The sequence below is a fragment of the Colias croceus genome, chromosome 17, assembly GCF_905220415.1.
Source record: "Colias croceus chromosome 17, ilColCroc2.1".
Taxonomy (NCBI): domain Eukaryota; kingdom Metazoa; phylum Arthropoda; class Insecta; order Lepidoptera; family Pieridae; genus Colias; species Colias croceus.
In genome coordinates, this window is record NC_059553.1 from 2642991 (window position 1) to 2670657 (window position 27667).

General features: G+C 38.9%; 1 protein-coding gene across 1 annotated transcript; it reads right to left on the bottom strand.

Annotated features, from left to right (window-relative positions):
* On the bottom strand, positions 1-26741 carry LOC123699053 (dnaJ homolog subfamily C member 13). The gene is made up of 38 exons (XM_045645910.1): positions 26623-26741; positions 25858-26207; positions 25146-25492; positions 24281-24416; positions 23897-24015; positions 23193-23339; positions 22896-22995; positions 21771-21943; positions 20666-20873; positions 20339-20494; positions 19641-19898; positions 19035-19199; positions 17795-17986; positions 17281-17489; positions 16931-17090; positions 16400-16500; positions 15815-15989; positions 15085-15287; positions 14515-14635; positions 14282-14446; positions 14025-14176; positions 10534-10735; positions 9421-9609; positions 8745-8880; positions 8026-8219; positions 6958-7146; positions 6131-6310; positions 5456-5617; positions 4906-5118; positions 4469-4601; positions 3759-4010; positions 3480-3592; positions 2570-2742; positions 2050-2272; positions 1328-1495; positions 954-1100; positions 625-847; positions 1-453 (listed from the first exon to the last, which is right to left on the bottom strand). Exons 2-38 carry the CDS (start codon positions 26194-26196, stop codon positions 380-382), a joined length of 6597 nt encoding a protein of 2198 aa, XP_045501866.1. The 5' UTR covers positions 26197-26207; positions 26623-26741; the 3' UTR covers positions 1-379.
* Between the last annotated feature and the right edge of the window lie 926 nt (positions 26742-27667).

Below are 27667 nucleotides of genomic sequence, written 5' to 3' on the forward strand. Positions count from 1 at the left end.
AATGTGTGTTTGTGTGTGTGTATTTGGGGGGGATGTATACATTATTATCCTTGTAACTCTACAATATGTGTGTGTGTGTGTATTTGGGGGGGATGTATACATTATTATCCTTGTAACTCTACAATATGTGTGTGTGTGTGTATTTGGGGGGGATGTATACATTATTATCCTTGTAACTCTACAATATGTGGGTGTGTGTATTTGGGGGGGATGTATACATTATTATCCTTGTAACTCTACAATATGTGTGTGTTTGTATTTGGGGGGGGTGTATACATTATTATCCTTGTAACTCTACAATATGTGTGTGTGTGTGTGTGTGTGTGTGAGGGGGAAGGTTGTATTAAAGCGGGTGTGCAAGCAGGGCGATGTGCGAGCGTCAGTCGATGGGCGGCGGCTGCGCGGGCAGCGACATCGGCGCTGCTGTGAGGTAGCCCGCTGCGTGCGGGGCCGCTGTAAACAATTATATAATTAACAATTTTATATTTTATTAGCTATGTCACACGCGCAAGCGCGGGCGAATATAGTTATAGTTTAGGGGCTATAGTTCAAAAAAAAATTTTTATTTTTGTCCAAAAATGTCTGTCTATGCGGGCCCGAGCGCGTATAGCCACACATAGTTACCCGCCAGCGCCGGCGCGTGCCCGTCCGATATGAAGAGGTCGTGCCGCTGCGCCGCGTAGTGCGGCCACACGGGCGAGCGGCCCAGCGCCGCCCGCACGCGCTCGCCGTGCGGCCCCGCGCGCGCCATGCCCTTCAGCGCGCTCACCAGCCGCGCGGCCGTCTCGCCCTCCACGCCGCCCTCCAGTATCGATATGAGCTCGCCCACCAGATCCGTTTCGAGCGCCTGCACGTTAAAAAAAGAATAAAACATTAATTTTAACACCAAAAAAAATATGATAAAAGAGGATAGGAATATGTAATATTAACACAAAATCGAGTATATTTTTCACCTGCAGCACCAATTTGTCCGTATTCACAGAACTGTTGAATATCGTTGAGAGCGCCTCACACGCACCTCCGATCACCTCTCGGCAAGTCTTCACGGCAGTCTTGAGCCCCGACATTACTTCTGTTTGCGATAACGCTACCACAACCGCCTGAAACAACAATTAAAACGAAAAATAAAAAATAATTAACGTATGTTTGCGTGCGTGTTTGCGTGTGTGCGTGCGTATATTCGCGTGCGTATGTTTGCGTGTGTGTTCGTGTGCGTATGTTTGCATGTGTATGTGCGTGCGTGTGTGTTGATGTGCGTTTTGTATTAGCGTGCGTATCCACGTGGGTACACATGAGTGTATTTGTACATGTGTACTCGTGTCCTTACCTGCGTGTGCGCGAGCGCGGCGAGCACGGGCACGGCGTGGCGCGGGCACACGGGCAGCAGGCGCGTGAGGCGCGGCAGCTCGCCCAGCTGCGCCACGGCCTCCGCCAGCGCGGGCTGCGCGCGAACTAGCGCCGCCAGTGCGCGCGCGCACACGTCGCCGCGGCTGCCCTGCGATGTTACACAAAATAATAAATAAATAAATATTATAGGACATTATTACACAAATCGACCTAGTTTCACAGTAAGCTCAATTAAGGCTTATGTTGTGGGTACTAGGCGATGATAAATATAATATTTAATAAATACATATATAAATAATAACACCCAGACCCAAGAACAAATAATTGAGTTCATCACACAAATATTTGCCCTGACCGGGGATCGAACCCGGGACCGTCGGCTCAGTAGGCAGTTACTTTACCACTGCGCCAACCGCGTCGTCAAAAATAAACTTTTCTTTCTTTCAAAATTTAGATATAAAAATCAACTTTCAGGTAAGTTAATAATTAGCTGTATCTTTATTTTACAGAGAAATTGAGAATTCTCGACTTGAAAAAAAAATTAAACATTAAAATTATTATTTTTTCCACAATAATTGTTCAATTAAAAGAGAATAGTGGGGGAATTCAATTTTCAATTAATGTAACATGAGCAAATGTTACTATAGTGCAATGCAGAAAAATTTCAAGATAATCAAATTTTCGTAAAAACGTCGCTCGTACCTCTGACGTGTCCTTAGCCAACGCAGCGACCGTTTCACTGAGCAGCTCCTGCAGGAACCGCTTGGGCGAGCGCAGCGCCCAGTGCGGGTTCTGCAGGTACAGCTTGAGGTACACGTCGCCCACCACCACCTCGCCGGGCGGCGCCCAGCGCGCTTCGCTTCGCTCGCTCGCTTCGCGGTCCTCGAATGTGGCGGACGGGTCGCGGATTTGCTTCGCGTAGTGTCTGTCGAAAAATATAAAATATGTTAATAATTTCTACATTTAAAGATGTTGCATTTTAAAAGTAAAAAAAGTCATGATATTTTAAAAGTGTAATCTGCTAAATGGTTCTGGTTCCAAATACAAATTCAATAACTAGTCGCAATGATAAAATATTAATGTGTTTCAAAATCAATATCATTGTGTACGAATACTAACATTTGTTTGGATAGCATAGGCTACTTTACCTGTTTATAAAAATATCTACCATCCGCTATAAACTCCCTACTCTAAGCATGAAACTAGATGTCGCTATACTGACTGTTCCCTGAGCCGCGCGACAAGCGCCTGCACGGTGCGCCGCGCGTCGTCGCCCCACACGAGCTCGGGGTGCTCGTGCGCGCTGTCGAACATGTGCACGGCGCTGAGCCCGCCCGCCTCGCGCATCGCCTCCGCGAACACGCCCGGCACGTAGCGCGATATGCACAGCCGCACCTGCGCAATCGCGTCATACATTCATATAACTAGCCTACACGGTAACAAGTGATAATTGCGTTAAAAACAACCGACTTCAAACTTGCGCTTACAACATTTACAAATACAGACATAAATGCTCATAAAATAAAAACTACTGGGCCTATCTAAATAAAATTTTTACGGGACCAATTCGACACCATCCCGCATCGAACAAAAAAAGAATCACGTAAATCGGTTCAGAAACCTCGGAGTAATCGGTGTACATACATAAAAAAACATACCGGCCGAATTGATAACCTCCTCCTTTTTTTTGAAGTCGGTTAAAAAGAAACATTTTTCTGTGCGTACCCGCCCACGCCGGCGCAAAATGCGGCCTTCCCTCCCACCCACTCCCACACGCCTATAGCGCATCCCACCACGCCCACCGCACCCCCGCAAGCCCCGCCCCCAACATTACGCGCTCTATCGCGCCACCCGCCTCCCGTACCCCGTCGGTGCACAAAGCACCCCGCCCAACTTCTCCGCGCATCTTTTGTAGGTATGATATAGTAGGCCACTGAACTAGTGGCTCACCTGACGGTAAGTATTAACACCGCCCATTTTTTTTAAAATTTGTAGAAATAATATCAATAGAAAAAGAAAAAAATATTGACGACCGAAACGAGAATAAATAAAGGACTGGTCTGGTGGCCTAGACTGGACTGGATTGGACTGGTGGACTGAATAAAGGAGGAAAAAAATCAAATTTTACTCACTTTTGGACCATGTAGCTTATCTGCCATCATGCGAGCCAGCAGATCCACGGCACTCTCTCTCATGTCCGGCATTTTATTGTTGCAGAATAAGTCCAGTAGGTAAATAACAGCCCCTGTTATAGAGAAGAAAATGAAATCATTAAACACATAATTAGGTCGTGTGCAAGCGAGACAGCATGTTGAGCACCGACATTTTATATTCCTTACTTTAATGAACCGGGGTATACTAGCTAACTAAAGGCTAGGATTATACTTCTACCCATTTCCATACACACTCACCCTTAGCCAGCGCCTCGCGAACCAGCGCAGTGCTCGCGAGCAGAGCAGCCAGCGCAGCCAGAGCATCACTCTGCTGCAGCAGCGGCAACAAGTGCCCGAGCAGCCCATGAGCAGCCACATCTTCCACACATTCACGACACCCAGCTGCCGCAGACACGCAACGTAGTGCCGCACTTGACACGCTCGGGTGGGAACGTGCGGATAGCAACCCGAAGATCAGACCGAACTGACCGTTGCATTGAATCTCTACGCCTGTTATAACACATACTCTTATTAATATAAAAAACGATTTGAAATAATTTACGTTATATAAAATTATAAACAGATGAACAGAGTAAGAGAAAGTTTATTAGAACGCGTCCTATGCTTCCTGCTGAAAACATTCCAAATTAAGCCGTTGCGAAATTTAAATAAGGTTCAATGTCAGTTTTACCGTTTACGGCTGCAGTCAATGTTACAAAAATCAGAAAGATCAGTCAGTCAAAATTAAGCACTATCATCATTTAAGCAAGGTTCGATGTAATATTATGTCACAATAAGTTTGTCATGCTATCACGTGAGGACAAGATGAACTTTTTGTTTCAATTGTCTAACAAATTAAATCCGGAAAAGCAGTACAATAAATGGGCTATGCACCTAAATGACTAATATCACTATTCACTGATAAAAAATAAATAATTTAGAAAGTTTAATTGCTTTATCCCACTTACCTGGATTTTTAATTATACAGTTGGCGAGAGAGTTCAAAGCAAGTGTGATATGTTCAGCTCTTTCATCTGTTAAATCGTATTGAATTTCTTCTTCTACAAACTTCAACAAATCTAAAACGAATTGTTGAGGATTCTGTAAAAGAAAGAAGGTCACTTAAATGAGACTAGGTAGCTAAAGAAGTATGAGAGTTAGGATGAAAAAAATTTGAATTAAAGAACATCAAAAGAAAATATATTTGCAATATGTATATCTGGGCACTCTACACCATCTTAAATATTCAGAGTCCTGCATCAAAAACTTGGCGATTACTTCAAAGGCAAAAATATGTATTCAGTTTCATTTGAATTGATACCATAATAATAAAAATATATTTTTTTTTTACAATTCAAGTTTGTTTCTAAACATATTTAACACACTTTTTTATAATATGACATACCTCAATACTAAACTCCGGTTGTTCATTATATATATGCAGGTACACCCCTCCCACTAGCAACAGTCCCTCATGCGCCGTGTACACGAACGGACGCACAAGCGGTTCGTCCTCAAACGCGCGATAGTCACGTAACATTTCGCGTAATTCCGCGCGGGTACTGTTGTCCCAGATTAGGTACGGTGTCTTCCAGTTGGATGTCAGGATTTTGAGCAACTGAAATTTGTGGTTGGTTTAGTGTGTATTTGTTTTAAATTAGTTTGTATTGGTATGAATATTTTGAGGATTAAGACAAACCAAAAAAGGCATAGAACAGTATTTTATAAACAATTTTTCCACGAAAATCACAGAATACACAGAATCATCTTACTTTACATAGTAACTTTTTCTCCGTGTTTATTTTACAGAATAAAAATTACTACTTTGCGGAACGTCTTGTTTGTACACTTTTAGAGCAATCCGATTGTTCTTTGCCAGACTTAAAATTATAAAACTTTTTGTTGATGCTCATGCATTCAACATAGACCATCACTATCGATGTGTTCAAACTTACCTCATGCGTATCAGGATCAGCCAGTTTAGCACACAAGTACGGTGTCAGTAACAAATGCAGTGCATTCCTTATATTTTCGTCCATCGGCGAAGGCTGCTCGTGCGGTCCGTATAGCGCCGCTAGAGCACGCACGCATTGTACTGATAGACGATTGGCGATCTCCTGGAGAAAGGGAAAATATTATGAGCTAAATGGCAGGGAAAATTCAAACATGTTACGGACTTACGGAATTTTGTGGATGGTATTTTCGGAATGCGTCGAGGGGAATTATTATACTACTTATTTTTAACTACCTTCGAAAAAATAAGGAGGTTTTCAATTCGATTGTATATTTTTCTGGGTTTGTGACTTCAGAACTTTCGACTGAGTGAACCAATTTTGTTGATTATTTTTTATTTGAAACTAGCAGTCCGCCCCGGCTTCGCCCGTGGTACATATTTACGTTTTCTCTACATAAGAACCATCCTCGAACTTCAAGGAATATTATAAAAAAAGAATTAACGAAATCGGTTCAGCCGTTCTCAAGTTATGTATTATATAACACATTTTGGGATTCATTTTTATATTATAGATTTAGTGCCTTCCAGATCGTCATCTCAATTTGTCCAGTTCTGACCGTTCGAAAGTGGTTTAGTTTTTTTTTTTAATATCACACAATATAATTTGATAACTGACCTGCTTGCTGCTCGCCTGCTCCGTATCCATACCGCTCTCGGTGAGCGTGTAGTCGTATTGTAACGCGGGGGGTAAAAGTGCGTGCAATGCGCCCGCACTTGCTAGCGCCGCGCGACACTGTGCTTCTGCGCTCAGTGCCGCTACCGCTTCTGCGCCCGCGCATGCTGTGTCACCCAGTTGCTGAAAGAAAAGTATAATATGTTTATTGTGATGTAACGGTATTTTTGTCAATGTTAATAATTTCTATATGAACGTGTCACAATGAAATAATCCAGCCATACAACGTCTGCCGGAACAGCAATTTACACAAAAAATTAAAATTAAAAGAGAGCGTGTGTGTCGAGCACACATGACAGTGAAACTTCTTTAACAAGATTCAAAGATCGTCGCCTTACTCCATGTCGTGACAGTATTGCCATGACGCAACCTTGAAATTCTACTTTCAACACGTCTGAACTTTTACTTCAATAAAAATATAAAAATTATTTATTTTGTTATATTGAAGACTCTGATTCGGGATTCCCAACTAGGTAAAAACCAACCATAAAAACTACATTTACGTTCGCGTATGTCATTTGCTATGCTTATTGTACAACTAGCTTTTCCGCCGGCGGCTCCGCCCGCGGTTTCAAAGAAAAACTAGCATAGTTCCCGATTCCCGTGGAATTTCCGGGATAAAACCTATCCTATATTACTCGTGGATAATGTAGCTTTCGGATGGTGAAAGAAATTTTAAAATCGGTCCAGTAGATTATGAGCCTATTCATTACAATCAAACAAACAAAGTTTTCCTCTTTATAATATTATTAGTGTAGATATACACTCACGGGTCGTTTGAGCAGCGGCACGAGGTCGGGCGCGAGCTGCGGCAGCGCGGCGGCGGCCGCTCGGCAGGCGGGGAAGGCGGCCGCCACCGCGAAGCTGCGGGCGCAGTGCGCGCACACCCGCGCCGCCGTGCTGCGCGCCTCCGCGCCGCCCAGCACCGACACGCAGCGGGACAGCGCCTCGCTTAGCACCTGATCAAGGGTATCATTCAAAAAGGTATGTTTCAGTTACTGAGAATTTCAGACATAACAACTTTTTGTTAAAAAAAAGTGCTATTACATTAAAATAATAAGCAATATCAACAAAGAATTAAAAAGCATGAAAGTGAAGCGAAGAATGTCTACAATAAAGTTCTTGTATTGCATTAAAATTTAAATATATCAAAATGAAAAAGATGGGTATATAATATGTTAACTTATTACACAACTAGCTGCGCTCCGGGGTTTTACCCGCGTGGTTCCACTCCTGTTGGTCTTAGCGTTATAATATATAGCCTATAGCCTTCCTAGATGAATGAGCTATAACACCGAAATAACTTTTCACATCGGACCAGTAGTTCCTGAGATTAGCGCGTCCAAACAAACAAACAAACTCTTCAGCTTTATAATATGTATTAGTATAGATATACAAATACAACCAGTAGGGTACCTATTCTTATATTTGTCAATTGTCATAATACCCTTACGATTCTCGTAAACAAGCTTGCGTGTGTGCGTGAGCCATTTCGAGCGTGTTGTATAAAGTTTCCCTTCTGGTTGTATCTGTATATTAAAGTGAAACTTTTATAACATCGTCTCAAACTTTTTGGTCTGTGTAGCGCATGTCGATACGTACGATAATATTATTATCGTACAAATACTATAATTTTTAGTTAAATGTCTATAGTGTGAAAAAAAGTTTCACTTTTACCGTGGTTTCATAAAACCACACAACTTTTTTGTGCTTATTATCTCGTTGGAACCTTAGTTCTCAAACCCATAATAAATGTGATAATTAAAGTTTATAAGAACATCAAAAATCATATTAAGAAAATAATTCTTATTGACCACCAGTACCCCATTATTACGTACCTGCAATCCCCCCTCCCTGCACAGCTCCTCAGCATTCAACGCGGAGCACGCTAGCGTGGCGTGCGCCAACTCCGCAGCAGCGGGCAGCAGCGCGAGCGAAGCGTCCCGCTCCGCGAACAGCTGCTCGCCCTCCGCCTCCAGCCGCACCGTGCGGAGTAGTGCTTTGTAGCCCGCGTACTTGTATGGAGCCAGTACTAAATAAACGCAAAATTTGTTGTACATTCTAATATGACAACTAAGCTTAACAATTACACCTACACACTTACATTAATACACTTACAATTAAACCTAACTTGAGGACACAAGCACAACCTAGGGAAAAAAGATAATTTAACTAGATGCCTTACTGCCTTTAAAACAGCATACTTTTGCCGTGGTACGGAAATTATACCATTACAATTTAACCCCTAACAGTTATACTTTTTTTTACAAAGAAAAAGAAATAATAAGAACAGTTGTAGTAACAGTGATAAAAAGATATACTAGCTTTCCACCCGCGGCTTCGCCCGCTTTGTCTAAAACACAATAAAATATATACTAAAACCTTCCTCTTGAATCACTCTATCTATTAAAAAAAACCGCATCAAAATTCGTTGCGTAGTTTTAAAGATTTAAGCATACATAGGAACATAGGAACAGAGAAAGCGACTTTGTTTTATACTATGTAGTGATGAAATTTAAGCATTTTTTATTGCTTCAATATAATACATAATTCTTACCTTCGGAGTATCTTTGGAAGAGGATAGTTTGTGTTCGGAGAATGAGCAAAATATTATTAGTGTTGGGACCATCACCCGTCCATACGTTTCGACTGCACAGAAACTCGTACGCTTGATTCACTGCCTCGAATTTATCCTGAGGAAAACGGACAAGTTTTCTTCTTTATTTTAAACTATCGTACAAAAACTATTATATACTCTCGATGTTCGCTACTGAAGAAATAATAAAAATCACATGAAATTACAAAAATGCAATATGCATAATTTTAACTTCTTTTATAACACATAGATTTTTTTTTAAATATCCGTTACTTATAGCTGATTTTTTTCCAATAGAATTTTAAGGTACTTAATTATCGACTACCCTACAAATATAATTCATCAAATTTTTAAATGTTTATTGTTCATAAAAGTGTATTAGTTATAAGTGACAATTAGTAAAAATATTTGTGATTAAGAGCTAGCGCGCAAGAGCAACTTTTGTCTTCGCAACTATTTTGTCTCTCCCATCACCTCTATGGGCTAGTAAGAAAGTGCGCGCACGTAGCGACGCAACTCCCTATAGAGTTGATGGGAGAGACAAATAGTTGGGGAGACAAAAGTTTCTCTTGCGCGCTAGCTCTAAACGTATTTTCTTTCTTTCTTTAAAATCCTAACTACGTGATCATCTACATACCCGTCCCTCAGGATTCTTATCGGGATGGTACTGGTGCGCAAGCCGGTAGTACGCCTTGCGCACAGCCGCTTCATCCTGCGGCCCGCCGCTCAGCCCCAGCGCCATGTAGGCCTGCTCTGCAGTCATGGACGCCGGCTTCTTGTCCACTTCGCGACGCCACGCTTCGAGCACGTCTTTGAGGAGCCCGACCTGTGTGGAGTGGGAGTTTTATGAGATTGTAAATAACAATATTCTTTTGTGCTAACGAACTACTTGCTTTGTACTTAAAACGCTAAGCGAGTTTATTTTTGTAATAAAATGACATTTCTCTGTAAGTGATTAAAATGTAATGTTTTTGAAAAGCTACTATATTGGACACGATATTGGACGCATATTGGACCCAACAGCCCATCTTAAATAATACATAGAGAAAAAAAGTTTCTGACGAATCGCACACCTCTGGACACGTTTTTGGATCCGTTTACAGTCAATCGTAAAATACATAGTGAAAAAAAAATTACCAAATATCTACTTTCCTTTTTGTAGTCGGTTAAGCAACACTCTTGTTGAATTATGTGGGCTATTTTATTTAAATGATCTTTGTATTACCACGATTGTAACAAAAAATTGGTTGTCTGTAAAGTCGGTTTACTGACGATTGTACTTCTTTGTCGCTCGTTGCGTGCTCTCGCTTGCACTTCAAGCCTTACATGGAACGCCTCAGAGCGAGGTAACGCCGCATGACTCATTTATTTATTTATTTATTTATTATAGATGCACCAACAAGTAGGTCAATTTGTAACAATAAATAAGTATTCATACATAAAATCCTTTTCTAAATTGGCTACTAATTATAGGTACATACAGCATTATGTAGAGTCATGTTTTTTCGTGCGTGCATCTGGCTCTATCGAATTATAAGACGTTGTCACGTCAATAAATGATTTGAATTTTTATTTTGTCTCACCGGGTCCGGTATGGGCCAGTCGGGGAATCTCTGCGCGTCGCACAGATGGCGCAGGTAGAACATGTTGCAGAACAGCTCGCGGCTCAGCTGCGGGTAGCGCACGGCCGGGATGGCCAGGTACGGGTAGCGCGCCGCGATGTGCGCGCGCAGCCGGGGCGTGAACTCACCGGGTCCGGTATGGGCCAGTCGGGGAATCTCTGCGCGTCGCACAGATGGCGCAGGTAGAACATGTTGCAGAACAGCTCGCGGCTCAGCTGCGGGTAGCGCACGGCCGGGATGGCCAGGTACGGGTAGCGCGCCGCGATGTGCGCGCGCAGCCGGGGCGTGAACTCGCCGATGTGCGCTGACACTTTCATTATTAGCATCCGCCTGCGGGTATTGTTTTAGTTGACATGTGTAGTAACTCAGGCCCCGGAATCACAGACACAATAGAAAATCTATTGTGTCTGGGACCGATCGAGCCGCTTGGGGCTCAATGGTTTAAAATAGGTAAACGACGAGATGATTATATAAAACAAGCCAAACTTAACGCAATGCAAATTAAAAGTATATTTTTGTGTGATTAAATCATATTTAATTATTGTTACAATCAATAAATCAATCATCGAAAAGTCAATTAAGTCCCAAGTAAATGAAAAAAAAAGACGTGTGGTACTCGGAAACTGCCGTGGTAAAGCTATTGTCAGAAATCAGAAATCATTTATTTCAAACACACACAACTCACAAGTACATAATAAACATTACAAAGTACGAAGTTTAAAAAATAAGAAAAAAAAAATAAAGTAAAGTAAAACAAAATAATTATAAAACCATCAAAATATGTGAGGTTGCGTGCGCCAAAAAAGGATGCCACTCAGGATACCTGAGCCATAACGCCTCAGCACTGATTTTCAGTGACACCCTTATGACATCCAGATTGTCAGCCGCTTTGCATGTTAAATACAATTAAAAACAATATATTAAATATAATTTGTGGATATATTATGATACGGATAAATAAATAAGGTCACCATAACTTACATAAAATACGCTTATATTATTATAGATAACCTACATGGAAAAACTTTAAATAAAACATAAGTATAATATAAGTATAAAGTAATAAAATAAATAAATATTTCAGGACATTTTCACACACATAATATTATACTATTAGCACAGACTATTTAGTTAATAGTACTTATTAAGTTCGTTACAGACGCACCGAAAGTTGTTGGACTTGATGCTGTAAAACAAATCGCCTATATTTTAGACGGAATGTGGTTATTGTTTTTGTATCCCGCAAAGGAGGAGGCAAACTGTTCCAGCATTTCGTTGCGCTGTAACGAAAGCTGCCTCGAAAAACTGCCGTATGATGCTTGGGTACCGATAATTTGATTGACGTGTTTCTAGTTTTATAAGATGAATCTGAGTCACCTAACCAGGAAAGTTTATTGTATAAATAGATAGGAACATTGGAGCGTATCACAGAGAATAGCAAAACCGCAAAGTGCAACTTTCGTCGACTCTCCATGTTCAGTACCTTGGCATCATTTAGATAAGGCGTAATATGGCTTCTGGCAGGTATGTTCCAGCAATAGCGAGCGCATGCGTTCTGTACACGCTGGATTGCTTTCCTTGTTCGCGCAAGTATGCGCTCGCCATATACAACATCCCCGTAATTAAATTTTGACAAAATTAAAGTATCGCACAGCCTTACCCTTAGCAATGGTGTTATGTGATCTCTGATTCGATATAACACCTTCAGTCGATAAAAGCAATTAGATATTGTCTTACTTATATGTTTTTCAAACCTGAGAGACTCATCAAAAATAATGCCAAGGTTGCGGGCTTCCCTTACACGCTCCAATGCACTTCCCTTCATAACTACTGGTTGAAGCAACGATTCTACTTTATTAATAAGATAGGGAGTACCAAGAATCATAAATTTTGTCTTTCCTGGATTTAATAACAAACCGTTTTGCTCGGACCAATCTGCTATGCGGTTTAGATCGGAGTTAAGTTTATCAATAGCCAGTTGCGTATCTCCAGGATGGAAAGAGATGTACAACTGAATATCGTCTGCATAAAGGTGGTACTTGCAGTTGAGCATACAGTTTGTTATGTCCGAAGTATAAAGGATAAAGAGTAGCGGTCCCAGAATGGATCCCTGAGGTACGCCTCTTGTAAGACGTTTGCGTTGCGAATAACTCGCCTTGCCATCCTCTCCATTGACTACTACAGACTGAAATCGCTGACTAAAATAGCTTTCAAACCAAAGTATTGACCAAAACCATAATAAACTAGTTTGGAAAGCAAAAGTTCTATATTATAGTCGAGCCAATTTAATAGGCAACATTTGACGTCTATCAATTTTATCTTCGAAGAGAGGTAACCTGCTTAAAAACATCGATTAAAGTGAATTAATCGATACGGATTTGAAACATTTGTCAATCGAATTTATTAATTTATGATGATTTTTATTCACAAGTAATCAATGCATTCGATTCTAGATGTCAGATTTCGATTTTCAGAGGAACGTCTCTGGTATTTAAAAAGAAAAAAGGTTTATTGACACAAAATTGTAGCGACGTCAGTTCTTCAATTCAGAAATTGTTTATTATGTTTAGTATGGTTTATCAGTAAAATGAAATCTTAAAATTACTTGTATCGGTGATTATTATTATAAATATGTAATCATAATTGAAAAAAGTTAAGCAAATGTGCAGTTCTATCAAAACGAAATATCATGTTATTCTATGTCGTCGTTACTAGGTTACGTTGTTGAATTTTGTTGAACTGTCAAATGTTGCCTATTAAAATGGCTCTACTATAATAGCATCAAAAGCCCGAGAGTAGTCTAGTAAGACCAGAATTGTGGCTTGACCTTGATCTTGTGAGGCTAGCACATTATCAACAACGTCGGCTAGAGCTGTTGTTGTACTTCGTCCTTTTCTAAATCCTGACTGTAAATGAGGCAATATATTCTCTGCTTCCAAGAACGCAGTAATCTGTTGGTGTACAATTTTCTCTACTATTTTAGAGAGACAGGGGAGAATACTAATAGGACGAAGCCCCGTATAATCAACAGGAGTACTGGTTTTTTTAATTGGCCTCACAATTGCCTCTTGCCACAGCTCAGGAAATGTATTCGTGCTAAAAGAAGTGTTAATTATCTTAACCATTCCTGGTACTATGATTGGCAGTACTAGCTTTACCATATCCAAAGAGATACCATCGACACCCATTGCGTTCGAATGAAGCGCCTTCAATGTTTGTATAACGTTTTCTTCAGATACATTTGTGAACTGAAACATCGTATCACTGTCCCGATAGCGCTTTACAGTGAAATTATCAATTATACTCCGTTGAATGTCGCTATTTCCCGGCACATTAAGGAAATGAGTATTAATTTCCTCAGGATTACTAATATTTAATGGCAAATCAGCGTCTTTGCCTTCCTTGAGAGTTACTTGATCTCTTATGTGCTTCCACAGAATTTTGGGATGATCAAAATTTGAGTTAATGTACTTATCAAAATAAATATTGCATAGCATAAAAAGTATCACCGCTAGTGTTAGGTTATTTTCGTTGCGGAATTTCTGGATTCGGTCTGCAAAAGCTTAAAAATAACAAAATAAATATCAATAAAAATACTTATACAAAGAGAAGTAATTACCTCATTTCTGAATTCCAAATAGCCTCAGGCGTGTCCCACTCGCCCAAGAAGATTTGCGCAAACTTCTCCGCGCCGTGATTCTCCAAATAGCACACCATTGCTTCAGGCAATAATTGGCCCAAGATCGATCGCTGCATTATGTCCGAACTGGACTAAAACAACAATAATATTATTTGTCACACTTGCAACACAAAAAATTTCAAGGAGATTATTAGTTCCTAAAATTAAATCTATGTCATTCAACATTGTAAAATTACCTGATCTGATCTAAAGGCTTGTTTCATGTGAGTCAGTCTTAGGAACCTCGCGATTGGAAGTAAATTGGAACCAGTATATAGAAGCATAAAGTAAAATACACCGGTGAGATACAATTTCGAAATTTCTGGGTTGTCTTGCATTACTTCGTAAAGGAGTGTTGCAACCTGAAAAATAACGAAAAATTAATAAAATATATAAAAATAAAGAAATAAAATGTTAATAAAATACCCACTTTTTCAACTAAAATCGGGTCAAATGTGAGCAAAAGTTGCACGACATGCGCTAAACAAGCCGGTTCTGACAGTAACCTTTTTACTTTTGGCAGTGGTCGTATCACAGCTTCCTCTTCATCTCTGAAAATAAAATAAATCATTATCTTTTACAAAAACCATAGAACGTTTTGAAAGCACGTTGTGAAAAGTTTTGAAGTGAAACTTCTTTAGGCGCGTTGAGTAAAACTTCAAGGTCACTATTGCCATGGCAATACCGTCACGTCATAGAGTAAGGCGACGATTTTAGTATCTTTTATCTTGCCTAAGAAGTTCCACTTCTGACACGTGTTCTCAGCACACACGCTCTTTTTTTTTGAAGACTTTGAAATGAACATATATTTTAGTGTCTAAACATTTTTGTTTTACGGATACACTTCTTTAGAAACTCAAACTCAAACATTTATTTATTTAATTAGGCTTCTTATAAAAGCACTTTTGAATCGTCATAACAACGCGAGCGAATCATATGTGTTTTTTTATGTCCAACTCCGATAGATATGCCACTTGTCACTGGCCAGTGTGCGACGCACCTGCTGGGATAGTATCTGGCGCAAGTGATGAGCAGGTCGAGCACAGTAGCGGCCAGCTCGGTCTCGGTGAGCGCGGGCGGGCCCCGCGCGGCCACGCTCCAGCGCAGCTGCGGGATGCCGGCCACCGCCCGCCAACCCTCCATGCTGTTGGCCCAACACTTCGTCTTGTTGTTGATCTCCCCCGTCTTGTATAACTCTTTTAACTGGAAAATAATAAATAAATTTACTTTGGGCATACATTAAATTGAAAATCAACGTATTTTCATACGATTATTAAGAAGTAAAATACGATTTAGAGTCAATTGAAAATAATTCACGTGTTCCGGTTACGAACGCTGCCGCCTATTATGCCGCGTATATGAGTGTCTACGTACTGTGGCGTGTTACTGTGTGTAGTGGCGTGTTGCTGCGTATTATGGGGTGTTGCTGCTTGTTGTCGCGTGTTACTCCATTTCCTGGCGAATTGCTGCGTATTGTGAAAAAATAAAGACGAATTGCGACATGTTGTTTTGTTGTGTCGCGTGTTAATGCGTGTCGTGGAGTGTTGCGCCCGTTATTGCGTTTTGTAGTGTGTTGCTACATGTCGTAGCGTTTTGCTACGTGTCGTAGCGTGCTGCTGCGTATTGTGACGTGTTGCGACATGTTGCTGCATGTTGTGACATTTTGCTGATACATACAGACGCTAACCATCTACATATTTATTACATATACAGATATACATATAGCTAACCTGTTTAAAACTAACTGGTCCCTTCCTAACAACTTTGTCCCCCTGTTCCACATTGTAGTACCACTCGCGATCTCCATCCGTGTTAGCCACTGGGCCTTCTATCACATTGGATTGAGCTGGTACCATAGCACGTGACGTGTGTAAGTGCGCTAACGTCATTAGGTCCACTAGAATCCTGAATAAAACACAAGATAAATTATTATCATTAAAAATGCTGTTAGGCAGTATATTTATGGTTTTGTCAAATAGAACGCGTTTTAGCGCGCGTCATTGCGCTATGTCACCGAGATAACTAGTACGCTTTTTAGCTGATCAAAGTCTTTAATCCTTCCTACTAATATTATAAATGCGAAAGTTTGTGAGGATGGATGTGTGTGTACGTTTGTTACTCTTTCACGCAAATACAACTGAACCGATTACAATGAAATTCAGCACAAATATAGAGGGTAACTCGGATTAACATATAGGATAGATTTTATCCTGGAAATCCCACGGGAACGGGTACTATGCGGGTTCCTCTTTGAAAACGCGGGCGAAGGCACGGGCGGAAATCTAGTGTAAAATATATCGGAAAAGAAAACTTACCTAATACCATTCCATTCTAAAATTTCGCTAACATTCTTCTTGTGTAATATGAGCTTCGCTAGGAACTGCACCAGTCTATCTCTCTCCATTCTATCACATGTCTAAAAGGTGACATAAGTCAATTTAATTCAAAAATTCGATCACAAGCATCAGTATATTATAACACATAACATGTTAAAAAGTCTCGAAGGATCAAAATTTCTGGTCAAATACCCATAAAAATTTATGATACTTTATTGGTTTAACCAATAAAATACAACAAAAAAAATGTTGTGTGGTTTTATGAAACCACGGTAAAAGTGAAACTTAGGCACAAAATTATCGTATTTGTACGATAATTATCGTACGGTTCGACCGTCACGCGACATGCGCTACACAGAGCAAAAAGTTTGAGACGATGTAATAAAAGTTTCACTTTAAAAACACATTTCACAAACTGAAAGACTGATTCTAAGATCCGAAGGACCAAAATTTCTCGTGAAATTTTACTATCAAATATTTACGTTATTTTTATCACAAAAGTCAACTTACTCTATCTAACATTTGCACAATATATTTAGTATCCGCAAATGGTCCGATATCCTCATAATACCGCCCGTACACAATCGTCATCGCTTGCAGGCACATGCATTTCATTTCTACTTTTGGAGTGGAAAGGAATCGGTGGTAGAGATCGTTGAAGAATTCATATCTAAAACAAAACAATAATACAGTGGGAGTAATATGAAATGAAATAAGAATTTTTAGTCAATGAATGCATTATTTAAAAGATCTAGATGTACAAGAATAGTGAAGTAAACGCAAAAAGTATAAAATTAGTTTAGGTCTTGAAAGGGTAGATATGTGAAAAAAATATTATTTTGACATGAAAAAATACATACGATTTCCTTATAGGACTATCGTCGTTATCCTTTTGCTCTAGCAGTATCCGTAAATAATAATCGCCAATCTTGACCTCGTTCTGTAAGCACTGGTAATGGACCTCTAATTCCGCGTGGTTCCACGATGTGAGCGTATTGCCAGCTACTTCTCTATCCGCTGTGAAGTCACGGAGCTCTTTTTCTATTGCGTTTCGGAGTTCTTCTCTGGTCTAAAGAATATTAAAGTGTTTTGTAGTTAAATCACATATTTATGGTCAAAATGAATCCGACAACGTGTTGTCCTGTCGCATATGTGCGTTTTTGTTCATGAAGCATTATATTGTCTTATGTTAAAGATAATGATGACCTTCATGGTAACCGTATTCCTTTTCCAAAAAAAAAATCAGTAAAAAATAAAGTTTGAATCCATAACTATAAATTTCCATAAAAAACCTCTAAAAGAAAAGAATATTATTAGTCGTTTAAAACAATTTTAATTCAATAAAAATAATATCTACATCACTTTTACACCTACCGTATGATTCCATATAAGATTGGGCAGCGCATGATCGCGATGGAACTGGTAGTAGAAGAGCGGCCAGTTGGCCGTCGACTTGAGCCTCTCTCTGCGCCTGCGCAGTACTACCGGCCGCGCCTGGGCCTCCTTGCGGGCGTCCGTGCCACGAGCACGTTGCGCCCAGTGCTGGAGCGCTAGTGACGCGTAGTGCTGTGGGTTACGTGTTAAATGTACTCGAAGGATCAAAATATATACCAATTATAACGCCTTTAGTACACCGACATCCTGACCGACACCTGTGCATCATACACACTACACTAGTATAAAGTATATTTAATGGTTGTTAATTTTAAAATGCGAATGCCAGCGACGCGTATTACTGAAAATTGTCATTGTTAGATGTACTCGAAAGACCAAAGCATATTGGTAATGAAAACAGTGTTGGTGTATGTTTTTCTATTGTGAGTGTCACTGCTTCAAGCGTTCAGTGCTGGAGCGCTAGTGATGCGAAGTGCTGTGGGTTACGTGTTAAATGTACTCGAAGGATCAAAATATATACCAACTAGGTTTCCGCCCGCGGCTTCGCCCGCGCAGTCAAAGTAAAACCTGCATAATTCCCGGTCCCGTGGGATTTCCGGGATTGCATCATTTTCCCGGGATAAAAAGTAGCCTATGTCCTATCTTGGGTATCAAAATATCTCCATACCAAATTTCATGAAAATTGATTAGGCGTGATTGAGTAACAGACAGACAGACAGAGTTACTTTCGCATTTATAATATAAGTATGGATTATAATAGCTTTATAGTATGCATCATACACACTACACTAGTATAAAGTAAATTTGATGGTTTTTAATTTTAAAATGCGAATGCCAGCGACGCGTAATAGTGAAAATTGTCATTGTTAGATGTACTCGAAGGACCAAAGCATATTGGTAATAAAAACAGTATTGGTGTATGTTTTTCCAGTATGAGTGTCACTGCTTCGATCGCGTCCAGTGCTGGAGCGCTAGTGATGCAAAGTGCTGTTGGTTACGAGTTAAATGTACTCGAAGGATCAAAACGTATTGGTACTAGAAATTTTTTCTAGTAGTATGTAGTGCTGCGACGTCCGAATATTACAGAATTCGATAGGCCGAACCGTATTTGTAGTAAAAGTTTTACGTATTACAGGACATAACCAAAACATATTATAGGAAGTTGATTCTACCACATTAAACAAAAAACGGTTTATTTCATAACAGTTTTCAAACTTACCTCTAAATGTTTCTCAACGTATTTCACAGCCTCCCAATGTTTAGGTCGCGGGCGGGTGACAGCTTGCGCAAGTTGCAAGTTGTCTCGTTCCTGTATCGCTTCCTCTTCTAACGCGGCCGCGGGCGGAACCTCTGCTGACTCTAGGAACGCGAGGAGACCGGACGGCTGAAAGAAAAGTTAACTATTTAGATTATGAAGAAATGAGAAATAGTAAAATTAAAGCATATAATTTTTTTTTCTTTCTTTCATACCATAATATAATCTTTCGTTATATTTTAGTCATTCATATTTTCCAACCAACCTTACCTACCTTTCCTAATTAGTTCAAGTTGCTTCTATCGGACGTTCCGAGTAGCACACATTTTTTGTAGTAAAACTATTTTTTGTAGTGTAAGGCAAGGCAAAGCCTTTAGCAAGATTCATAGATACCAAAATCGTCGCCTTCTACATCAACTCCATCGCGCCTAATGTAGATGTACATACTACATGTGATGTGTGCAAAAATTTTGGTATATTTGAATCTTGCCAAAGAAGTTTCACTCCTGACACGTGTGCTCGGCACAAACGCACTTTTTTTGTCGTTATTCTACTCGTTCCCCCACTCACCATGATCCGCTTGAGCAGGTCGGCAGCGGGCGCGTGGTCCACCAGCCACAGCGCCACCAGGTGCCGCGCGAGGTGCCGGTGGTGCAGCCGCGCCAGCCCCGACCGCGCCGGCTCATACAGCGCCGTCAGCAGGTGCCGGGGCAGAGCTGCTTCAGCTAGCGCCAGTCCCTGGATCCTGCTGCCGACCCCACCGCTGCCCTCCTCGACTAGCGCGCGGGTGACCAGCCCGGCGCCTTTCACTATCGCGTGGGACGGGTGCTGGAGGGGAATTTTAGGTGAGACTTGAACAATAGTCGAGACAGACTCGGAGGACCATACACATTTTTAAAGGTTACGATAGATCCATACTAATATTATAAATGCGAAAGTAACTCTATCTGTCTGTCTGTTACTTAATCACGCCTTAACTACTGAACCAATTTGCATGAAATTTGGTATAGAGATATTTGATACCCGAGAAAGGACATAGGCTAGTTTTTACCCCGGGACATAGGATAGGTTTAATCCCGGAAATCCCACGGGAACGGGAACTATGCGGGTTTTTCTTTGACTGCACGGGCGAAGCCGCGAGTGGAAAGCTAGTAGGTTATAAAGATGAACAACAAATATGTTTTAACACATAAATGATGAAGATGGTGATAATCATAATTTCGATAATAAATATGGAACTTTAAGTCCCGTTAATTATTTCATCTTACCTCAAAAAGTCGGAATATAACACGTCCTCGTGTCGCCACCATCTCTAACAGTTGGTCGAACTGTTTGCCATCTGTAGTTTCACTGTACGGCACGCACAACGAGAACGTTAAGAAATCTAACATGGCACCTACGACAAGTGCTCCGCTACCCGCCATCTAAAACAAAATGAATATAATTTTAAATTAATATATTTTCAAGATATTAATTATAAGCCTATTAATTTGCGTTGTAACTTTTAGTTCAGACCGGGTTAGGCATTTTGCTATTGACATACCAGTTGTTGTGCACTAATTTCTACAAAATTTATATTAAACAGCGATACTTACAATATGCTGCGCCCACATAGTCAGCAATCCGTCCAGGAAGGCCTGGGACGCAAGCATGCTGGCCTTATTCAGCTGTTCCTGTCTGAGATCCGGTTCAGCATGCATCGGCTGTAGAAGAGCACAAACAGCTTCCAGCGCCGCGTGGGAGCACGCCGCTGACTCGCGTCGCAGCGCTGATACCACTGCTGAACCTATCCATTCGCGGAACCTGTACATACGGACATACAGGGTTAGTTTTCAATGACCGGCCAAATTTTCAGAAATGGTTCAGAATCGATAACATTTTCGGTCTAATGAAAAAAAAAACCTTTTTTTTAATTAGATTTCATTCCTGTCCGCTACTAAAAAGCGAACGTGTGGACATTACAAAAGCACAATACAGTTCAACAACCTAGATAGGTAGAAGTTAGCACACACATAAATTTGGCGATGCGCGCACGCACACAAGTGCATTGATTCTGGCGGCTCTTACGATTTAGGAAATTTTTAAGACATTCTCAAATGAATGCTATTATTATTATTTTTTTATTCGACAATAATATTTCAAATGTACCTTTGGTTTAACATCTACATCTTAATTTTAAATTTTGGCTGGTCATTGAAAACTAACCCTGTATTATTGCTGTAAAGGAACATAAATCTGATAATAATGCGACGAGTATATCTATATCGGTCCTAGTGCAAAAAGACAATGTAAAGTAGTAAAACATGGTGTGATAACTGATTCATTCATAACAATCTATACTAATATTATAAAGCTGAATAGTTTTTTTGTTTGAGGGCGCTAATATCAGTAATTACCAGTTCCGATTTGAAAAATTATTTCAGTAGGATTATTAGCTCATTTATTTAGGTAGGATACCTATAAACCATCACGCTAAGACCAATAGGAGCGGAGCTATATTGGTAAAACTTATTTTTTTGGGCACATGTAGTGGTCAAATAAATTGTATTTTTTTTATCAAATCTTTATTTGAATTCATACATTAATTTGTCACATTGGCTTGTTAAGGGCCCCTTACTAGGTATAACCTGTATTAAGGGGACCTGTTCCCGGAATTATTATCAAGTGCACCCTGTCCCCGCACACAGCACACACACATACCCCGGCAGCGCGGTGAACGCAGCGAAGCCCACTTTGCTCGCGCACAGGCGGCGCAGCGCGTGGAACTGCGCCTCCAGCTCGCGCGGCGTCAGGTTCGAGCCCGACGGAGCGCTGCTCACGAGCGCACTCAACGCGCCCGTTATCAGCTTTTCCTTGTTCTCTGCGAATAGACGCTGTCGACAAATGCAATAGGTAAGATTTCTAAATATTTGGACTTGAAAGGAAAATTTAATAGGAGTATAGCCAACAAAAAAGATTTCCATCAAGTTTTACTGGAAGCTTTTTTTTAAAGTGAAATTTCTTTAAGCCCGTTGATAGTAAAATTTCATGGTCGCGTCATGGCAATACCGTCACGTCATGGAGCAAGACGTCGATTTTAGTATCTTTGAATCTTGACATAGAAGTTTCACTTCTGACATGTTTGCTCGGTACACACGCTCGTTTTTTTTGTTTCAAATAATTCATTACATTGAAATCGCATAAATAAACAATATGGCATGTCATATAGATCCCTCATGATTTGTTTTTAGTGGAATGGTTATTTACAGAGAATCCCAATTAAGAAAATCTACACGGAATATGTAACTTATGTTACTCATTTACATATTGAATTAAGTCATAGTTATGAATTATATTTAAATACTGAACAAAACAATAACATTTTATGGGTACCCACATTAGTAATATACAACCAGGACTAATATATAAAAAAACCGTAAATAAATTTAAAAAAAACTGTATGACATGTAACCAAACTGCATGCAATTTCATACCCTCATTCCTCATTTAAATTGATTCCCATAAAAACCATTTTATTAATACATATTGCAAATACAAAAAACATAAGGGACTTACAAGATCCCAGGTAAGAAACAGCCACAACAGGGGACGGGCCTACAAGGCAACAACACAAAATTAACATGCCCAAATTAACTTGACACGTCATAGTAACTTAAGCAGTGCAATGTTAAGCCAACAATCAATGAGATGTATAAATATTAGCAATGAATACATACAACATAATATGCAACCTTATTTTTTGAACTGTAGGATATTTTTTCAATTGAATCGTAAATATTTTTTTTTATAATAATTAAATAAAATTAATTATGGAAATTATCTTACGTCCTGACTGACGGAATAAATGAGTCCACTGTATCCAATGTTCGCATTGAATCGTTCTATCACCTCCACACGCGACATGCCCACTGGGTTTTGGAATAACCTAAAAATAAATATTTGTACAATGGTTTGCTCTTTTTCTAGTATTTTTGAAGTGAAACTTCTTTAGGCGCGTTGAGAGTAAAATTTCAAGGTCGCGTCATGGACATGCTATCACATCATGAAAATGACGATTTTAGTATCTTGCCAAAGAAGTTTCACTTCTGACACGTGTGCTCGGCATTTTATTCATCCACTAACCGCAAATGATTAGACTCCGTCTCTTCATCAACAGGCTGGTGTAAGGGTCCCAGTCTGTACCCACGAGGTGTACGAGACATTCGCACGTGCACATCGCGCTGGCCGGCTGAACGCACACCGTCTAGTAGCGAGGCTAGTAACGCATCCCTAAAAATAAGTATGGAGATTATAAAATATTGAATGCCATAAATATTTATAGCTCAAATAAAATAGGTAAACAACTTATACTTCTGCTTGTTGCACTTTTGCTTTAATATGATCAGTTTTAAGTTTTAACATATTTTTCTCAAACCAAATCTATTAAGTCAATTTGATAATTGTTAGCTGAATTATACACGAGCTAAAAAAATATCAATTTTATTTTTCATGGGTGGAATAAAAAAATATAAACTATGTCTCAATAAAATCTCTATATTTAAAACTCAAAGGTGACTGATATAGTGATCTATCAACGTACAGCCCAAACAAATGGACGTATCGGGCTGAAATTTGGCATGCAGGTAGATGTTAGGACGTAGGCATCGGCTAAGAAAGGATTTCCCGAAATTCTTGCGGGAACGGGGAAAAACGGGGATGCACGTACAAAGTCGTGGGCGGAAGCTAGTATAAAAATAAAATATGAGCTGAAAATTATACACAGTTACTGTATTTTGTGCCTGTAATGAAATAATAAATCTTTCTTTAAATTTTAAATCAGAACTTACCTCTCTCCAGCATGATAAGTTCTCACTTGTCCGTTAAGATATTCAATGGAAAACTTTTGTGGATGATCTGGATCACGAACCATTGCAAACACATCACTGAGTGGACGAAGACACACAACCTGGACAATAAAGATATAATCCAGCTTCACATATAATTAAATGAATATCATAAATTCACAATTGCAAATTGAATTTGGAAAATAATGTAAAGAAATCGCATTGCATAAACATATTAATTAGAGTGTTAAAATTACTAAAAAAACAGTTTTTTTAGATTTTTATAATTTTAGTCAAAGAAAAACTACTAATTATTATATTTAGATCACCATCCATAAACACAAATTTAAATGGTATAACATAAAATAAAGGTATTTGAAAACTCACAGAATATGTCTGTGGGTCTCTCTCCAAAATACAAGTGTCAGAAAGGCACAGTGTTCGTTTCATTGGCTCCATATGCCGTGCGGGGTTAACTTTGTGTACTAAAAATTCACTTAATGAAGTCTGATGCTGATCTCCACTGGAAAAAGAAATACAAACAGATATTTTAAGAATAAATTTAGGAATAGTAATTATGTTAATGTAATTGTAGTGATTGAATTGAAATTCAATATTAATTTCATACAACTGTCTCTAAGATATAAAATTTGTATGCCAATTGTTTGGTGAATTCTGCGGTTTATTAACTCTGTATTATCACAATTAAAACAAATTAAAATTTATTTATTTATTTAAAGTGTGAATTATAGTGGGTAGGTAAAAGAGATAGTTCTAAAAAAGATAATCTATAAACAAGCATTTTAAGTGAATCATATATCATAGTAGGTAATTATAGAAAAAAAAATGAAAAAGTGCAAGTCAACCCACAGTTCATGACTAGTTAAACATAAACAAATAGAATTTCATTATCTTTGTATTCTAAATTTTGGGCACATGTTAATATGATAATTACAGGCAGAGATAAACTATGTGAGAGGTCACAATCACATGAATAGTAGCCTACTCTATATAATTAATTATTACTACAAACAAGTTGTATGATTGGTAACTACTAATACAAAATATACCCACTACAAATATTAAAAAAAATGTGTTATATGGATGAATATTTGCAAAACTGCATTTTTTTGTATTGCGATAATGTATACATTTGTAATGTATTTTATTATTCATAGTACTTAGTTTTTGTAGTGTGTGTACATTTTAGTAAATCCAAAAAAGGGTACATCATAAAAATAAATATACATACCTATACTTCCCAAATCGTTGATTGTGATAATCGTCCAACGTAATTGTAGCCGTTAGAACTTTAATTGTTATATTGAGTGTTAGATTAGCCATTTCCAGCATTTTATTAATGATCCCTTGGTGGTCCATTGCATTAGAGAACATGTGTAGCCGACTATATCCACCCAGAGCTATCACGAAGCCACCTGGCACATCTCGCACTGGGAGTAAGCCTTGGATATCGTTATATGGGTAATTGGCTAGTAACGTGTGTGTAGCTGGGTCTAATTGTTCTAGAGAGCATGGCCCCACTTCTAAAACTACTGGAAGACGAGTGCCACTCCAATGGTGCTTGTAGGCTTGGTATCTCTGTAACAAAAGTAATATGTTAGCATTCTTAGCATTCATAATAAAACAAATTAGTACTTTAGTAAATTATTGTTGCTCATTCTGGTAGATTTGTCCACACTAATTTAAATAATATGCTTTTACACTGTTACACAGTTTGTCAATAACTTTAATCAACATTCATTGATACCTGACTCAAGCACTTATAAACTCAAAAGTCAAACTCAAACATTTATTTATTCAATTAGACTTCTTCTAGAAGCACTTTTGAAACGTCGTTAGGTATAGTTATTATTCTCTTGCTTAGAAACTTTTATTGCTGATTATTACTTATTATAAACGATATGTAACACTTTTTTTATATAAAATAATCAAGAATTACTCACATAAACATCCTTAGGCTTTTCAGCAAACAAATGCCTATATTTGAATGCCTCTGTAAGAATCAGACACTTGTGTTCCGAGGAAAACTTCATAGAATCAACTTTCTTATCTTTTTTCATCACAAGGGTGAAGTCATGGTTGGCTGCTGAGTTTGAGTGTTTAGCTGATGATATAGTGATTACATCTGAGTACAACCACTTGTTGGTTACCTCCAAACGATCAGGGTTGTATGTTGTGATACCATGAGTCCCGATTGAGAACACCCTTTTATACTTCCCCTTCCATGAATGTTTGGTGACAAGAAAAGATGCCACATCTTGATTATCTTTTAGTGGAATCATCTTTGCATTTTCTACAAATAAAAAGAATAAATTTTTATTAGTAATACTATTTTCCTGTTAGATAAAGGGTTGGCATGATATGACATATTATTAAAATCACAATAGTGAGGAAACGTAATTAACAATTGTACCAATAACAGGGGCGAATACAAATTATTGAATCAATTAATGCAGGTATGTTTTTCTCTCTTTTATTACCTATTTAATTGGAAAGTAATTAATAATTATTTTCTACTTTTAGTAAAATAAAATTAAATCTTAAAATTTAATTAAATTTATATTGTTCTAAAACAATAGATCCTCTTTCCCAATATTTTGTCAGATTGTATCCTCCCCTTTGTAAATATGTTGCACATACTGTTGAAGACGTGTAAACAAAAGCTTATTGCACTAAATGCCACATAAATTAGGCACAGAAAAACTCACAGTTGTTGCTAAATAATCCAATTTAACTGCTTTCACTAAGAATCAGTTTCTATAAATAAGAACCACATATTATACAAAACAATCAAGAAATACGATAAATTTCACCGAGACGAAACACCGACAAAATTGACAAGTGACAACCACAGTGACAACATGACAACAAAAATGACAGACGGTTGTACATTTTCAATTTTCATACGGTTCCTCGACAAAAGTGGCAAAGGTTTTAGCCAAAGAGTATGTTTTAGCCTTGTTTAACCAATCATAAATATTTTACTGTTTAAATTATTTATGATATTCAGAACCTATAAGATGAAGTAAAAACATGTTAAAATTTCATTTTTTATTACCAGGCAATAAATGGAAACTGAAATGGGCCACTTACTTCCGTGAAAACATTTGAGGTGCTCATTTTCCATTCGCCTAAGGCCCTTCTCCCATTACGATACGCACAGGCGATTCAAGTACCTATCCTGCAAGTCTCGGAGACTAATCGTTGCGGAGTATCTCACATACATTTTTGTAGACTCGCACACTACGCTACAGGTATCCTACACGTTAACACCACAGTTAACACGTCCGCGACTAGTATCGCACGACTCACCGTGTTGGTCGCTTTTGCGTCGCGTCTCGCGCGTGTCTCTTCGGTAAAAAGATAAAAATTTCTTATCATCATGACGTTCTCGTGCGGCTATAAAAAGAAAAACTCTACAATTTATGTTTCTTTTAATATATGGATGAATCCAGTACTTCCTACTTTTACGTCGTCACTGGAATCGCTCGACGTAGTGTCCGTCTACAAAAACGAGGCACAATAATGATGAATTTAGTCATTTTTCAGTCGCTTAATATGCGAGCATCGTGTAGCGAGCAAATATCTAACTAGTATTCTACTCGAGTATCGTATTCTAGAAGTATCGTAATGGGAGAAGGGCCTAAATGTTGAATTATTTTATTAATAAAAAAACTCACGGAGAAACGTGGGTTTGCATATTCGTGCGTATGCAAGTGACTGGCAATTGGCATTTACGGCATTTACATAATG